General features: G+C 40.6%; 2 protein-coding genes across 9 annotated transcripts in view; one reads left to right on the forward strand and one right to left on the reverse strand.

Annotated features, from left to right (window-relative positions):
* ebf3b (EBF transcription factor 3b) overlaps positions 1-10,259 on the reverse strand; it is a 66,910-nt gene extending 56,651 nt beyond the window's left edge. For 3 of the 8 annotated variants that reach the window (XM_072390841.1, XM_072390840.1, XM_072390838.1), the window contains exons 1-6: positions 9,521-10,258; positions 9,076-9,232; positions 8,712-8,775; positions 8,373-8,428; positions 6,410-6,483; positions 4,595-4,663 (exon numbers count right to left, since the gene is read on the reverse strand). In XM_072390841.1, the coding sequence (XP_072246942.1) occupies positions 4,595-4,663; positions 6,410-6,483; positions 8,373-8,428; positions 8,712-8,775; positions 9,076-9,232; positions 9,521-9,651 (551 nt within the window). In that variant the 5' untranslated portion in view covers positions 9,652-10,258. Of the gene's footprint in view, positions 1-4,594; positions 4,664-6,409; positions 6,484-8,372; positions 8,429-8,711; positions 8,776-9,075; positions 9,233-9,520 lie in introns of all 8 variants that reach the window. The other 5 variants (XM_072390843.1, XM_072390842.1, XM_072390845.1 and 2 more) reach the window with 3 other exon arrangements.
* edrf1 (erythroid differentiation regulatory factor 1) overlaps positions 1-17,091 on the forward strand; it is a 447,039-nt gene that overhangs the window by 407,363 nt on the left and 22,585 nt on the right. The window lies entirely within an intron of this gene.

Genomic DNA, 17,091 nt, shown 5'->3' on the forward strand with positions numbered 1-17,091 from the left:
TCCTACTTTGGCTCAGGAGGAGACAGGCTTCACTCAAACATCACGTCGACTTAGGCAGGGGTGGCCAGTTTATTTTCGCATTTCTCAACGGACGTCAAACTCACATCTGTCTCATGAATTATCACGAACACCTCCATAAATACAACACCAAGATGGATGTATTATGAAGCCGCAAGTTATTAGGTGTTAGCAGGTGTTTGCATGCATGTGTAAATATAATAAGAAGTAATTTCCTATACAAGTTAACAGGTTTAAATGATTCACTGTAAAGCGTATTAAACCCTGCAGACTAAACCCCGCAACTTAATGGTATAATGCAAAAACGCAACAACAACAAAAAAAAAAGAAACACCTGCCGCAGTCAACTGAATCACAACAGTGACCCAATCTACATTACTGTATTCATTAAAGATAGGGGGAGCGCAAAGCTAGATTAACACTACCTACTGAGTGCCATCTTAATTGCCCCTCTGTAGATGCAGTGAAAACATGTCATTTAGGTACTTCATAAACAGACTTCTCTTTGCAGGTTATCAAGACAGCCGCTCAGTGAAAACACACCCCCTTTTCCAAAGCTGATGTGCAATTAAAATGGTTTTAGAAATCCTCTTTGACAGTCCAGGGCTTAGCCAAAAATGTAAATGACATTAAAGGAGACAATGAATTTAATTTTGTTTAATGTCCCCTTTCGCTGATTCTCATTTACATCACATTTCCACATAAAGGGCTGACCTTATAAATACTGGCATTTGTTCAGCTTTTGGAGGTAATCACGGTTTTGCAAAAACCAGATGGGAGCACGCAAATTTTCCGATTTGTTTCTTAGAAGGCCGAGGGAACCGGATGTGAGGCGTTCTAAGGCTCTGGTCTTTTGTTTCTGGTAAACAACTTGACAACAAGTCAAGTGCACTCTGGGAAATGACCTCGTAGGTGTTCCACAAATGAACGATAACGCAAAGTCATTTGGAAAATACAGGCACGCTAATGAGGGACATAACAGAAAGCTAAGCAAAATTTACATTAGGCCAAATTTTAATTGCATTAACACACGAACAGGTGCGGCGAGCCCTTTATAAATGAGCTAAATGAATAAAAGCCTCCCACAGCACAACCGTGTGTGCTCACCAAAAGAAGGAGACAAGGGGAAAAAAATATGGGGAAAAACAAGTCAATGTCATGAATTATTCAGTGGCTGGGCTGCACTCCAAAGGTCAGTGCTCTTTGACCTTTGTGACAGGAAGCGAAAGGGAGTGCCGTGGCCACTAGAATAAATGAAGCTGACATGTTTAGGTCTACTTCACAAACTATTTGTGAATGGTGGCATAAATTGAAACATGATGTTAAACTCTATGAACATGTATTAAAATCAGAATTCTCATACGCACAAACATCACGTCTGTCTATCTCAGGTCTACGTGTTCAAATTGCCCAATCTTCTCAGTAAAATGTGACCTCTGAACCCCAACAGGCAGAATGAGTCATTTTCACTCGTCTTTCAACAACATGTGCTGTCTTATTACAAAATCCATGTGTAAGCCTGAGCAATGCATCTAATCTTTCACACAAGAGAAGACAAAGTCAATATGCAGAAGAGTGAATACTAGACCAGGATAGTCATCGTAAATTGAGTTATGTTTGGATATACACTCTGTGTTCTGTAAATGGGAAAACTATCTAATCAGATATTGGGTGCCTCATCACTGTAACTCTAAAGAGTCAAATTACTGACTTAATAAACCTATACACCCACTTACTTTAAAGCACCATTAACTTATAAAAGTAACATCTGTAGCACTCTTGGATTTATTCAAACTGCAAACCGATGCGGTCATGGCAACAAGGCTACAATTAGTCTGACAGTTAATTTACTTTTTCTTTCATTTGATGTGTACACCACTGATTTTTTGTTGTTGTTGTTTTTAGATGAAAAAATAGAGGAAAGAATGCCATTATCATTATCGACAGACAACAGATTTTTGTCTTTGAGTAAAACGTGTACTTACTTTTTCAAAGTTATTAAAACTTGAGTCAAAAGCGCATATAAAGCCACTGTAATGCAACAAAACTAGGGCCTTTCTTCATCCAAAAATGACTATGAATAATGCAAGGGCATCAAATGTAATGTGCTGAAATATTTAAAGACCAAGCAGAGCTGAAACTTTGTGACAGCTGTTGGGCCTATATGTAACCGACTTTTTTTTTCTTCTTCTTCTTTTTAAGAGAATCCTTCCTCTTCAAAAATCTCAGTGAAAATCTGTATCAAAACTCAGAGAGAAAATAGGGTAAACAGATGTCTGGCTTGACCGCAGGAAAATAGGACACATTTGGAATGATAAGTTTCCCAAACTCCGTTGGATATGCCAGATCCATGGGAACGCCAGTTAATGTCTTGCTAGATGCCAGCTAGCTGTGTGTGCTTTCCCCTCTTACCATCTGGGAAAATGTTACAGAGAATGAACGCCATCAATGATTCACTCCAAATCTGTTTCTTAAGGTTCGCTCATGCTACTGTTTCTCTAGAAAAATGTGGCAGTACTAGCTGGTTTTCATGCTGTAATTGTAGACAGATGAAACGTGCCTGATTCAACAATCAAACCTCTCCTCTAAGTTTATGTCACTCAACTATGTTCTACTCAATTGGAAATAATCAGTTTCTGCCAGCAGCGACCACGGCACAGGTGTCTCTAATGATGTGCATGAGAAAATGACAGATGTAACAGAAATGGCTGTAAAACATGGAAGCTTGAAGTGAAAGCTTAACCATATGCACTGCAGGAAGAGTCAAGTAATTGCACTAAATAATCTTAAAGTAAGTAAGCCTACAGTGTGCTCTGGCCATGACCGTAACTCTTGCTAAACCCTGCAACCTTTCACAAGCACCCCTCTCTGCAAGCCTCCCTCAGTCACTGGGAACCTGTGTGGGTCTGTTAGGGTGAGCTGACGGGCTCATAGTTACGACATGGAGACAATGGGAGGGTCTAATGAGGAACATATGCTTTTGTGTTTCAACAGAGCTGCTCATTGTGCAAGGAAAGGGATACTCTACTCCTATTCAAACTCGTCACAATGAAAATCCGAGCCCTCCCTGAGCCAGTTGAGCTTACAATATCTATCCGCTTCTTTTTTCACCGTTCTTTTTTTCCCACCCCTTCTTCTTGACTTTAATTCTACATGCATTCATTTTGCTTATTGTACTTAAGTTACATGTTTTGTTCAGCAGATTGAAGAACAATGGTGTGCAAAACTCTAAAGAGTAAAAAGGCAGCAGAGCAACACAAAGCAAACATGAAAGTAGCGGAAATCCGACAGAGAAGACGTCTCAAGTTCTATGTTTATATCTGCAGTATCGCCCCGTCATTAATAAATGCACCTGACTGATAAATTTAAAAAATCATTGTGGTACCTTCTCTCTTTAGACTGCACTGAGACCGCTATAAAGAATAGAAACATTTAACCACAGAAACAGCATAAACAACATATACAAGGCATACATGCATATGTGTGTGGAGGTGTCTGTCTGTCTGCGTTTGTGTCCTCATCTGAGTGTGTGTCTGCGTTTATCTTCATGTGTGTCTGTGTGATTTGAGTTCAGACAGCAGTAGCTCTGGTAATCCATCCAGGCTCCCAGGGCAGCCAGCTCCTACTTCCTGATGCATGAGAAGCCGCTGGAGTGGAGTGGCAGCAACAACTGCTCAGCCCTATTTGATTACTAATAAGAGAGTTGTCCCCTCTGTCAGATACCAGGCATTCTCCGCTAAGCAAACAGTGATTCCGGCTAGTCAAACATTAGCATTGCTGCTTCTCCTACTACGTGGTGAGAGTAACATTGAGATCGAAGCTCAAACTACACCCCCTACCTCACCTCTATATCCACCACACTCACACACAAACATGCACACATGCATCCTCATCTCCCTGCCGAAACATATTCACACAGACCAGCACCTAAAGTTCTGGTTGCTGTGAATAAAAAAAAAATGTCAATGTCTGAGAGAAGGCTATTTATTGTCCCTCTTTAGAAAGTAGTGAAGGTAACATAAATGTGGCAGCTGTAACTTCCCTTTAGCTGAAGAACAAAACAGCAGACATAAAATGTTTATTCCTTCTAAAACAAAACTTTAATGGCATCAAGCTCACAGCTTACTCGAAAAAAGGAAGCAGTCAGTGAAAAACAGCTATCGACAGTGAGAGCATCACTGTCATAAACAAAGACAGGAAGCCAGCCAAATAAATGCAAAGTTGCCTAAGCTAATTAGATGTATTCCCAGCATGATCCTCTGGTGATTGAACCACCTGTGATTGAACAAACCCTATCCAGGTGGTGACCGCCCCTCAGTGCACAGGTACCTGGGAAAGACGCCCCTCAGCCGCTCACACAGAGTCACCCACAGTTCCCACACTGTGAGCTGTAAGATGCAAGTCAGCCCAAGTGGGCTGTCTGGTACACGGGGAGGGATCTAATTTGTTCACTATCTCATCCATGCGCCTGCTCATCCACTCAGTCACTCATCCGTTTAGTCAGCGTGATACTCACTCATTCACTTACTCATTGCCTGTTCACACACATACTCAGAGGATGCGGCGCACAGCCTACCTGTCAATGATCACCGGGTCTGACGGAGTCTCGTTCCTGTTTCCACAGCTTTTCTTGTCACAGCATCGGCTGCAGAGAGAGGGGGGGAAAAGTATTTTTAAAAGCAAGAAATACTATGCTAAAAAGAAGTGAAATTACATTTACTAAGTGCATCTGAGTGGTTTTGATATTTAAGGGGAGAAAAAAAATTGCCATGAGACTTCCTTCAATCTATCCAATTCCATTGATGCTGATGGCTGATAAAAATGGTGAAAACAACATGTTGTGTTGTTTGGCTTAGTGTTGGAGGGGAGGGGTGTGGGGATTGGGCCAGGAGGCAGGGGAGTCACTTTTCACAGCTTCAGCTTTTGTTTACCTCTAATTGCCAAGCTGCTATTTCTGAGGGAGATGCAAGGTGCCACCCTCAACCAATATTTCTGCGGGGCATTTATCAATTATGGCCTCAAAAGCACTAATCTATCTTCCAGCACATGTTTCAACCATCTCCACCCTAAGCTTATAGCTAGCTGCCTCTCACTTCTTTGATTGGGACTTAAATCAAAACTGCAAAAATAAATAAATACATCATCCCAGCTTCCATTTGAAATGAAAACATAAAAACATATGTGAATAAGATTGATTTATGCCATATGGTGCAGAGAGAAAAACAAAGATTCTATGCAAAGCTACTGTCAGTCAACCACATGCTATCTGAATACCCCTTGTTACAAGAGGCAATAAAAAAGATGTGCTTTATAACAGAAGAGTATCCAAAGAAAATATGGAATTAAAAAGTAGTGCATTCCAAGCCTGAAAAAAAAAACGGAATTAGACTACATATATAAAAAGTGTTTATTTTTGTGTATGTGTGTGGTAATAAGCTGCAGTTCTTATAGTTATTTTATTCCACAGCAAAATGCACTTCCTCTTGACAAAGAAAAGAGAAAAAAAATTACCTCGCGAGCACAACCATATTCTGGGTGTCGCAAATAAGTGATGGATGCATGTATAAATTGAGCGTGAGTGATGAGTTTATGCATGAAAAAAGACAAATCATTCTCAGCTCTCATGCTGCTCTTGCTCTCAAGCAGTAACTTGAACAATGCACCGGTGCAACAAAGCAGAGGTTAACCGACAGTATCCAAATTCAATGTTCACAAAGCTCATGCTGAGCTCAACAATAACAACAAAAGGCGTTTTTCCTTTTAGTATCAATGACACCGATGAATAGCAGCGCAATATGAGCAGTTGAGATTTATGTGGTTAAATAACACTAAAAGGCTCGCTGATCAGTGTTGACAGGTGGGATCAACCGAGAAATGACTCTGTGCAAAAAAAAAAAAAAAAAAAAAATCAGACATAGCATGCAGTGTTTGTGCATAACAGAAAACACATTGTCTCTGGCAGGCTTGAATACTGGCATGCAGCTCGTTTTTACACGAAAATAAACAAAATAAACACACACAAAAAAAGACTGACTTATGTGCTTTGTCACTGCCTGTTTATTATACATTCAATTTCCCTTCAGTGACAAAGACAGTCAGTTCATTTTCACTGTCACATTCCTATCAAAGTTGAATCACATCATATCAAAGTTGAAAATGACAGCAGCTTTGTGTGTGTGTGTGTGTGTGTGTGTGTGTGTGTGTGTGGCTGCTGTAAGACCACAAGACAGTTTGGACTGGTGAGTGTCAAAAGTTATTGCGAGAGGGGCGGGGGGGGGGTGGGGGGGGGGGTACTTTTTGCATTGGTCTGCAAAATGGACAGGGCAAAAAAGAAAAGAAAGAAATAATAGTAAGAAATGAAAAAAAAAAGATTACAATGAATAGTGCTTACCTGCACATAATTTCATGAGTGAGAAGAACTCTGCACATTTCCGGATTCTTGTCTTGACCTTCATAAACTATGGCCTTTTGAACAAAATAAGATGGAAACACAGTCATCTCTTAAACACATATGCATTTGAGTGAATGACAGATAAGTGGACTAACACAGGTTCTGCTTTTGCACTTAGTAAAATAAATCAGGACATGAATACACATGATGGTGGGACATATTAGATGAGAGCAAAGGCTGAGTAAGAGACAAGATTAATATTATCCCAGGACAATTATGGAAGATGTGAAATGATATAAACACTAATACAACACACTATCATTTAAAAAAAACAATTGCCAAAAATATGAAAAGATATGTTGTATTATACAGTACAAGACAACATTTATTGGAGACATCAGTTGTGAAGAAATCCGATTGTGAGATTAATCGTTTCATTATATAAATAATAAGAAATAACATTAAACAGTATTTTCTTTTATTAATCTCGATAATATCCTGTAGCTCCCACAGACAGACACAGAGATTTTCATAAGGAGAGATCCAATAGAAGTGTCATCAATATGCTTATAATCTGGGGATATTTGGGGGAAAGTGTTAATGGGCAATCTGTTGTTTATTTTGAGCCGCTAACAATGATCTTTCTGTGGATAAAAAGCGGTGTCTGGCGGTACGGTTGAGTAATTTTTGAGCATTGGCTGAAACAGATGGCGTGGAGCTATCAGTTCTGCCGCTCTTCTCTCCCTCCCTCGATCCCTCCCTCCTTCCTCCATTTCTAAGGATAGACACTTTACTCCCTCATACTGAACCGGCACCAAGTGGAAATGCGAGCAAAGCGCCGCGTTATTGACTAAATTCAGCACATCATAAAAAGAAAATAAAAACACCTCAAATAATGACGGAGATGTTTAATGTTTGTGTTTTTTGAGGGGGGCTTTTTTTGTTTGTTTTTATTAATATATATTTTTTTGTTCTGTTGCCATTAATACATTTTTTATATTTTTTTATTATTTTTTTTACCCCTATTTTATTTTCCCAAGTCGCTTCAGGCCAGCAGGAGAAAATGACTTTGAAAAAGTGACATATCTGAACCAGGTCGCATCACTCTCTTATTTTTAAAAGCTGTCTTTTTTGACCTGCTGATTTTTTTCCCTTCGTCTACTTTGTATCTCTTTTCTTTCATTTTTTTTTTCCTTTTTTATGGAAACGGGGCGATTATCTATATTGGTTTGATTTATGTCGCTATTTGCAGCTGTAGCAACAGAAATCCATAAATTGCTTGTTCTGCGTCATTGACTCGGATCAGTCACACAGGAATGTTGTCTGTGACCAGTGGTCCAGGCTTCACGGCTCTATTCCAAAGGTTCTACCTAAACCCTCTCTTTAATACCCCCCCCAAAAAAATATGAATGGAAAATCAAGACGTGTGTTTTAATTTCTATCATCATAATATTTACTAATTATAATTTGCGTTTGATTAAACTGGATCCTGGACTAGAAGTCACCCAAATGTTTTGGTTTTTTTTAAGAAGATGACTGAAACGCACCTCTGCAAAGCCATCTATGTTCAATTACGCAAAATGTAAAATTCCATGCAGATTTTTAAGACACATTTAGAGCGTGACCTCTGACACTTCGCAAGAAAAGACAAACCAGATCGCATGGAGCAGAGGTAGTGTTTAAACTTTAATGCTGGACAAACAGCCCACAAAGGAGTCCAACTCGGAGTGAAATTGACTTTAGAGTCTTGCAATATGATAGGGTCAAACGTAAACAGTCAAAATGGAGGCTGTCTCTCCTTATTACTCCTGTAATTTGATTTTATTCTGTGCCACAAGCTGCAGATTTCGCAGGCAGATTTAGAGTGGTGTGTGGACCTCAGGGGTGGCGATTTGCACGGCGCGTAAAGGTTTTACACCAGTGGATGTGTGCAAGGTTGGAAACAAGTGTAACAGCAGCTTACCTGCTTCGTCATGGAATCGATTAGCCGTATGTAAAGATCCTGTTCTGTTCTGACGCCTGGGGAGAAAAAAAAAAAAAGGGGGGAGCAATTGTGAATTTTGAGGAATTGTTGGCAATGAATGGAAGAAGAAAATCCAAAAAGTTCCATAGTGTATATAAAGAATTCAAACAGTGATAAAAATTCATTTAAAAACAGCGTAGACTGCTCTGTTATTATAATTATCATTATTATTATAATCATTATTATTATTATGAGTGCTTTTATGCACACAGCCCAACTATGGTTAGAAAACCATGGTTTTGCACGTGTTTGCAAAATATTAATGACAGTTTCACTCACCATTACTGTACAATAACTGTAGTTTGTAATGTATCCCATTGTTAGTTTTTTCACTGGTTGGTTCCTGCAGAAAACAACAGTTTGTGAAAATCAGCATCAATAAAACAACTGCCCGCCACAGCCACCGGTCTGTGTCTCGGGCAAACGTATCTATGTGTGCATTTTCTACGCTAAAGAAGAGAAACGGCTTCAGTCTTTAAAACGACTCGCTGTCATCAGCGAATTGAGTTTTGTCTTTTAAAAAAAAAATCAATATTGCACGTGACTTCCCTTAGTAACCCATTGCCATTTCAAAGAACATAATTTCGATACATGTGCTGATTATGTGCAGGGTTGCATTTTATTTCGAAAACGCAGCGCTTACTTTTTCTTTCTCCACAAAGTCCACAAAAGCTGTCCTTTCGATCTCCACGGGCTGACCCTGTCTGTCATACAGCGCCAGGACGAAATGGAAAAAATTGGATTTTCTGAGGTTGGAAGGGGGCTGCTTTTCATAATGTGCCCGTGCCAAGCCGACACCGCTGCGGGGAGAAAACAAGAGACCATCTCGGTTAAGCAGCGGACACCGGGGATACTAGATGATGGAGAAGCTGATGGAAACATTGGAGATGCAGAAGCACGCTTGGGTACGGGGGAGATTTCTTGATTTGTCACAATAATGGGTAATCTGATGTAATGAAAGAAGGGAAAGCCGAAGGGGGGGCATTTATTGGGAGACCGTAATTGATACAGAGTATTCAGGGGATTGAGAGGTCGATATGATGAGGAGGGAATGCGTGAGAAAAATCAGATGCTTTTGGCATGCGTACCTTTGGGCGGCTGTGTTTGCATCCACCACCCCAGCTGTGTGCATCCAGGAGCGGACCGAGTTCAGTCCACCCAGCGGTTCCTCCTTCATCGTCGTCCCACCCCGCGGTATAGTTTCCTGAATCCCAAACATTTAGGACAATCTGCGTGAAAAAGAGCCTCCTGCGAAATTAAGGAAATAAACGTCCAAGCGTGTTATCCTTCAGGGTTTCTTCTCGGGATAAGTAGCGAGAGCCGATTCAGACTTGCAAGGGAAAACCCGGTCCACAGGTCTTGCCTCCCTCTTCAGTCCGTCCGATGTGAACAATTCTCAAAGTGCTGTACTTAGTTAGAGCGGTATCCACAGACTGGAAAAGTGAATTGTTCAATAGACAAGATTTTTTGTGTTGCTATTGTTCCTCTGTTTTTTTTCTTTTTTTCTTTCTGTTTTTTTTTTTGTGCTATTCACAGAAAAATCGATGGCAGTTGTTTGTGTTTGTGGGTGATGCTGCTCTCAAAGTGCCCACATCCCTGAAGCACCGCATCCAAAACCTTCAGGACTTCTTGTAGAATAAAAAACCCACTCCTGAAAAAGGTGCTGCTGCTTCTCCACAAGACAAACACAGGCAAAGGCTGATCACCAGTGGAGGTGTTCCTTGTACACAGGAGAGGTGGATAAGGGGCCCTTTCGCGTCGTGCAGGATGGATGGGAACATGCAAAACTAAGCCCTCTTTCCCCGAGGACTGAAATCTTTCCCGGGAGCCAAAACTCTAGACCCACGGGAGAGGCGCTGTCAGAATATGACGCTGAAGGGGCGGGGTTTTGACCATATATGGAGCTCTGACTGTTCCTGTCAGGCAGCGGCGCTCCACTGTACGGGTACAGCCCTATAGTGCAGCAGCCTGAGAACACTCATTCGCTCCACTTTTCCTCTTGCTTAGGCCCTATATGTGGTGAGTTTGATTTTTTTTAATGATATGGAAAATTCAACCGGTTGTAACCATCACACATAATGAGGAGAAAAATAATAAAAGAAATTGCATAATAATAACTCGGGATCAGGATTCATTGCTTATTGTTTTCTAGCTGGCCTAATGATCACAATTTCCGTGATCAGTTTTATTGTGCGGGAAGAAAATGAATAGATTTTGATATATTTATTCGTTTAGGCTTGCTTGCATTATTCCAAACGGACTTGATGAGATTGTTTGTTCACTGGTGTATCGAAAGCATCTCAGTATCTGTGAGAATGCAGGCCATAAATCATGTATCAGTAAATAGCAACTGATGTTTCTTAATATAATTGACAAAAGTGTTTCTTTTTGTACACTTTAACCTTACGCTGGGCGGTATTTTATTGTAGGTGATATGTCATTGTAACACTCATTTCAGAGGATCACGTGTGATTAGGAATCTATTCATTTCCATTAAATTGTCATTGATAATTTTCAGACAGCTGATAATTGACTTTCAGTTGTTTTTACTGTGCGTGGCAAAGAGACTTCTTTAACTTCCCGCGCCAGAAATAAAACACGAACAAAGTTTGGAAATGACTCGTGAGTTATAGCTTTTTACGCTGAGATAAAGCAGCCTTTCTTTAGTGGAGATGAAGTCAGGTCCTCTGACCTCTTTTGAGGACCAGAAATCTGAGTCAATGGTGTCTCACAGCATTAAACAAACTTCGGGGAGCCCGTTGTTGTGTGTCCTCCTCATTTCACGCACGTCCCGTAAAATCGGTAATCATCAGAAACATCTTAATCATTTTTAAAGAGCCAACTGCCTCCATGTCCGACTCTGTCCGAGAGGGACAACCAGGCAATCCGGTTCATTAGTGGTGAAAAGGGGGAGAGATTGGAGGGCGAGAGGGGAGGGTGCGAGGAAGAGAGATGTGTGCTATATCCTGAGCAATCTATCTAGCTGGTGCTGAGGGTTAATAGCTGCTGCCAAAGATAAGTGAATTATAAGCTGTTGCTTTCACCTCTACAAAATCTATTGCCAAATTTCACAGTCACAAAATGAAGGTGTGTTTCTTTTATTGTTGTTTACTTTTTTTGGTGGTGGTTGGGGGTGGGGTGGTGGGGTATTAAGTCTAAAAAGAGGAAGACAAGTTACAATTTGTAAAAACGAAATCCAAATCTCATGGACATTTCAAAGGGTGCTCTTTGATAATTCTGATGGCGCGTGTTGTCAGTGTTTTGTCTGTTCCACCGACATTGCAAATATATATTTCTTGCACATAACTCACGGTGCTTTTTGCACAGTTTCAAGTCGCTTATTAGAACTTAACCCCTGATTACACGCACCAAGGCGATTTAAATCTGATTATCAAATTAGGCGACTTTGAGACAAATCCTCTTAGATCTGATACTGTTGACTGGAGAGGGAAAATGGATCTCCACACCCGTCACGTAGGTAACGATGCTGTCCTGAAAGGGAGTTTTAAACCGTATTTGACAACAAATGCAGCTGTCCCGCTATTTCAGAAGATATTAAAGGAAAATGAATGCAAATCTGTGTGCAGGAGCCATCTGGACGTGGAGAGAGGGAGTCAGCTGCTGCACACACTGAGGCGCGGAGCCTGAATCCGTCTCAGCTCATTCTGTGGGATCATCTGCGTGGAGGGCTTACACCGTGGAAAATGCGCTCTCCATCATTAGGTGAAATGTTAGCATCAAAATAAAAGAAGTGTTGATCCCCGTTTGTTTTGATGTTTGCATGCTTGAAAACTTTGCACCGGCGCCGATATTTCAGGATCTTAGTCATTTTCTTATCGCTCAACCCGAAAAAGAAATAAATAATAAAAATCCTGTTTCTCAACAGCATGCTGGGGGTAAGTGATGGGTAACAAGAGAGGAAACAAGTGCAAACTGTCTCTCATATCTTGCATCTTCGCGCTGAGCCAGGCTGAATGCTCGTTTAAATGACCGGCTGATGACACGGGGGCCCGTAATCTCTCTCTCTTCTATTCAGTGACCACAATGAATGAACCCCCAAAGATTTGAGCCCGAACACTGATATCAAAACCAAACTCCTCGGGACGCGTGCTCTCCAATAAAAATGTACGGGGTGACTTGGAAGACCTCCCGTCTCGACGGGACGAGCCTCCTCCGTATTGCGGGTGACGTCTTCTTTTTTGTGTGAATTTACGGGGTGAGGCCCTCATGATCTCCTTAAATTTGCATGTAAATGGCGACATCAGCCTATACGCGTGCCAGGGGCCAGCGGGCCTCCCAGATGTCAAGGCAAAGTCAATCAGCCGGCCGCTGCCCAGCTGTCCATCGATGCACTTTATTGGTACAACACTTTCATTATACTCACCTGCATTGTTTCCTAATGGATTGATTGGCAAAAAGAGGAGGGTGAAGGAAATCTTATTAGCACCCACGAAGCAAGCAAGCTCGCTCACGGCTTTATCACGCAGGTTGTTTTAAAGTGATCTTCTTTTCGATTAAATATTAATCAAATCCGCCTACAGTTACGCATCGTTCCAAATGAAACAAATGTGTGCCCACTTACTGTTTACAGCAACTCAACAAACATTTTTAGGTGTACTTTATTTAGCTCGAAATGCACTAACTGCGATATTTATCTATTCACGTCTTTATTTACACGTTAGGTGCAAGTTACGGCGCACAAGAAAATCCATATATGAAGGCTAGAACCTGCACCCTTTATTTTAATCTTCTGTTCGTGGCTTGTGGTTTAGTCATCAGAGCTCAAGCTTAATTCTGGGATTTTACATTTTCTCACACGTGGCAAAAATGGGGCATTTAACTGCTTGTTTTTTGTTTGTTGTTGTTTTTTTGTTTGTTATTTCTTAAATTATTTTAGTAACAAAAAAAGAAGAAGGTTAATTCTGCTTTGGAACAAAAAGCCTCGCTGAAAACTCCAGCAGCGAAAAGACAGGCCTGATAAATGCGCGTCCGCAATTCGATTTGGCATATTCAAATATCATATTAAAATACAGTTTGCCCGTTATTTTTAATTATAGCGGTAAAACACAAATGGGCACGAGTGATGAGATCAATCATTGCAGGGCTATCCGTGTCAAGTTGTAATGGCTGATAGACGGACAGCGCCCCTCGTTGGTTACACTTGAGATTATTGTGTCGATTCGAGGCAGCTGTGTTCTGAAGTGACAAGATGGCTAAATCTCAGCGTAGGATTAACCATCACCATCAGGTCCTGCTCCTGCAGCCCCCCCAAATACAACAAAATGCCATCTGAAAGCAGGACAAACAGCCGCAATTGTGAAAAAAATAGATTTTTTTCCAAGAGATTTCATGCTAAAAATGCTGACAAAAGGAAAATAGTGTACATTTATTTATTCTTTTCATAGATTTCAAAATATAATCGTGCAGAGCTAAAAAAAAAATAATAATAATGAGAAGAAAGACGTCATGAAATATTATCATTATCACCATGACCATTAATATTATTATTATTATAGAGTTTACTTCTGTGATTTTTGTTGTGTTATTGTCTCTAACAAATACAAGCACATTTTCTGACTCAGTGCTGGTGTGACCTCACATTTCGTCACCAACTTCTGTCAGAGTGCTCATGTTAATTGTGTGCAGTGGTGAGTTCTGTCAAGGGCATTGCCCGTGCGCACAATTTGCATTTCCATTCTGCTGTGGAAATGATGAGAGAGTTTCTGCGCGGTTTAGAGCCTCGCGGCGCAGTCTGTGGGCGAATTACATTTAAAGAAGGCGAGAGAAATTAAATAAGAAACCGAGACCACTTCAGGGCTATTAACATCTAAAATATCCCCTGGAAATTTAGACCAAAATACACATGACCAAATACCCTGGGTACCTTCGCTCTTATGCAGCCCCGTCTCGATTGTGTCCATCACTGTTTTGTGGGCCTATCTAAAATTCCTTATTTAAAAAAGTCCATGCCGTCTCACATTTCTCGCTGGCGTTGATGGAAGTGAGGCAAATTTGATTATTCAGCCTTAAATGGGACCATATTTGCTCATAATGCGAGTGCCCTGCTGCCAGATAGAAAAATAGGTGAAAAATAAACCTGACTTTGAAAGCCCTTTAAAATTCTCATAAGTAGATGTGTTATGGGCACATGTTGCACCTGGCCTTTTAAACGGGAAGCATCAGCTTTAACCTGGTTGTTTTCTTTAATTTTTGTGAGCACCTGTGCTTTCCCAAACAGGTAGCAGCCTTTCCCTCAGCACTCTGGAGAACTTTAATTCACCAGCTGACCCCTGTTATGGAGGTGTTGCCAAGTTACAGTCATACTAACCCACCTGCAAGAGTCCAACAATTCTCAAGTTACTCCCATCAAAATGTATATTTGCAACGTGTTGCATCAGTGCTTCCAATTCATTTCTACAGGGACTCCCATCCTTTGATAGCGACGGGAAGCAAAGCAGCACAATTCATCACCACTATGCAACTGATTTTGATTTTAGTCGGAGATCCTTATTAATATTGAACTGTGCTACTATTAACAGAAATGTTAATTATGATGTCAAGACAGAGTCAAGGTGAAAGCTGCATAGCAATAGCTAAAAATAATCCATGCCAGCCAGAGTACAGTATGAACCTGCAGAGGAGTGTTACTGGCAAGGGACCTTTTTGCTGCAACAAAGAGGTGGAAAAGAGGAAGTAAATGAATTAGAGTACAAGCCAGATTTCGTCTTTGTTTCATCCACACTTGTCCTGTCCCTATTTTCCAACCTCTCCCATTTTCCTTGCAGTTGGAAGTGCTGCAAATTGTATAATGCTGCTCTTTGTTCTACCGAGTCGAGCCACATGAATAGCCGTCCTGAGCACACACAAAAACACACTGACAAACTGATCATCTTAAAAAAGCAACGCCCTGGTGCTCACTTGGCCTACTTTCCACGGCAGCACTGGGACGTGGGAAGAGGAATAGAATTCAGGGGAGGATGTTCTTGCACTCTGGGAAACATTCAGTATAGCAAGTGTGATGCACATAAACATAGCCCTTGCATTGTCAACCTTAGACCGCATTTGCCCCAGATAACTAGTCCCCATGTGCTAGACTATTCTCTTTGACTTTGCAATTGAAATCCTGAGGAGATTATGCCAAAGCTAAAAGAGGCAAACTCCAGGGTGGGATTTCAATTGTCAATTCTTGTTGGATTTTATAGCATTATGACATATAGTACACCATCTGTTATGCTTCCTGTGAGTATAGGTCTACATCTGCACAAGTTGAGTCTATCAGTGTGAACATCAGTAGAAGTAAAATCTGCTTTGGGGTGGATAGCAATTTTCAGTCTAAAATTTTTCTCATATACTCTTTCTGACACAGATGTATGGTTAAGCACACAAGTCTCTAGGTAACAAAACACCAGAGTAAATTAATAAGGTGCAGCAAAGTAACCACTCCTAACTTCAGCTAAACAGACTTCCTGAAGCGCTAGATAATCTGGGGCTTCTATGTACACCGCCTAACCAAATGTCGACATCTGTGAGGGTGTGCATGAAGAAAAGCTCCTCTGAGATATGGGGGATAATAATCTTAGTTCCCCTCACCTTCAGCTTGCCCATAGGGGTTTAAATAGGAAGATGAAGAAATCCTATGTAAACATGCCAAGTCAAATTTTCACTTGAAATGTGACATAAAGGGCAACCTTGGCGCATCATTAATGTGATTCCACATATGAGTGTTCAGTGCCCCTGGATGTAAACAATTGATGAATTCAGTACATGGTTGGAACACTGACTCACTGTGCACACTTAGTATATGTTTGACCATCTTTTTATCCATGACTAAATGTTTAGTGCACGCAGGTGACGAGCCCAAAGAAGTCAACACAAGGCTTGTACACAATCAGAGACTCTGTACTCAATAGCTCCATGAAAGTGAGTTTTGCTCTCTTGAGAAACATACAAAGTTTGAGCATCTGTTCCATCATGTAGTCTTTGTTGAGAAATTAAATATTGAACTGATCTGGTGTACCATGAATGTTTCACTCACATAGTGATTAGACAAACTGGAGAGGCAAAACATCGCAGCACTTTACACTCTGCTTCAATATACTATATTTGTTGGTCTTGCCTTTAAGTGTTTTATACACCAGATTGTGTTGTTGTTCGAGAGAAGGGTTTTTAATGTTGCGTCCATTATGTCTAACATGCATGTATAACTTGACACAGAAACAAATTTATATGCATGTCAAGTATGTGCACAAAAACAATCAACAGCATGCAAGCTCATCTGTATTGTCTTGCTGATATACTGCAAATAAACATAATTAAAAAAAAAAAAAGTTTTTGTGTTTTATGATTAAATTATAAACTTGCTGGCATCTGTTTTTATGCTCTCATGTTATTTTGCATAAAAGCACTGATTTGAATTGTTTTCATGCTGCATCTCAGAATAAAATATGTCTCTCTCTCTCTCTCTTTTTTTTTTTTTTTTTACTCCCTCACCCCTTCCTTCCCAATCAAAAATTGTCTCAAGGGAGAACCCCTAATGATGTTTTTTGACATAACATTGTAGATTGAAATGGGCAGACAGAGGTAACATGCGAGCGGGAGAAGGAAACGGTATCATCACAGAGATCATAAAATGGTGTCGTGAGTAGTCTTTTGTCCAGGA

Source organism: Leuresthes tenuis, unplaced genomic scaffold (assembly GCF_036924035.1).
Source record: "Leuresthes tenuis unplaced genomic scaffold, fLeuTen1.0.hap1 SCAF_8, whole genome shotgun sequence".
Lineage (NCBI taxonomy): Eukaryota > Metazoa > Chordata > Actinopteri > Atheriniformes > Atherinopsidae > Leuresthes > Leuresthes tenuis.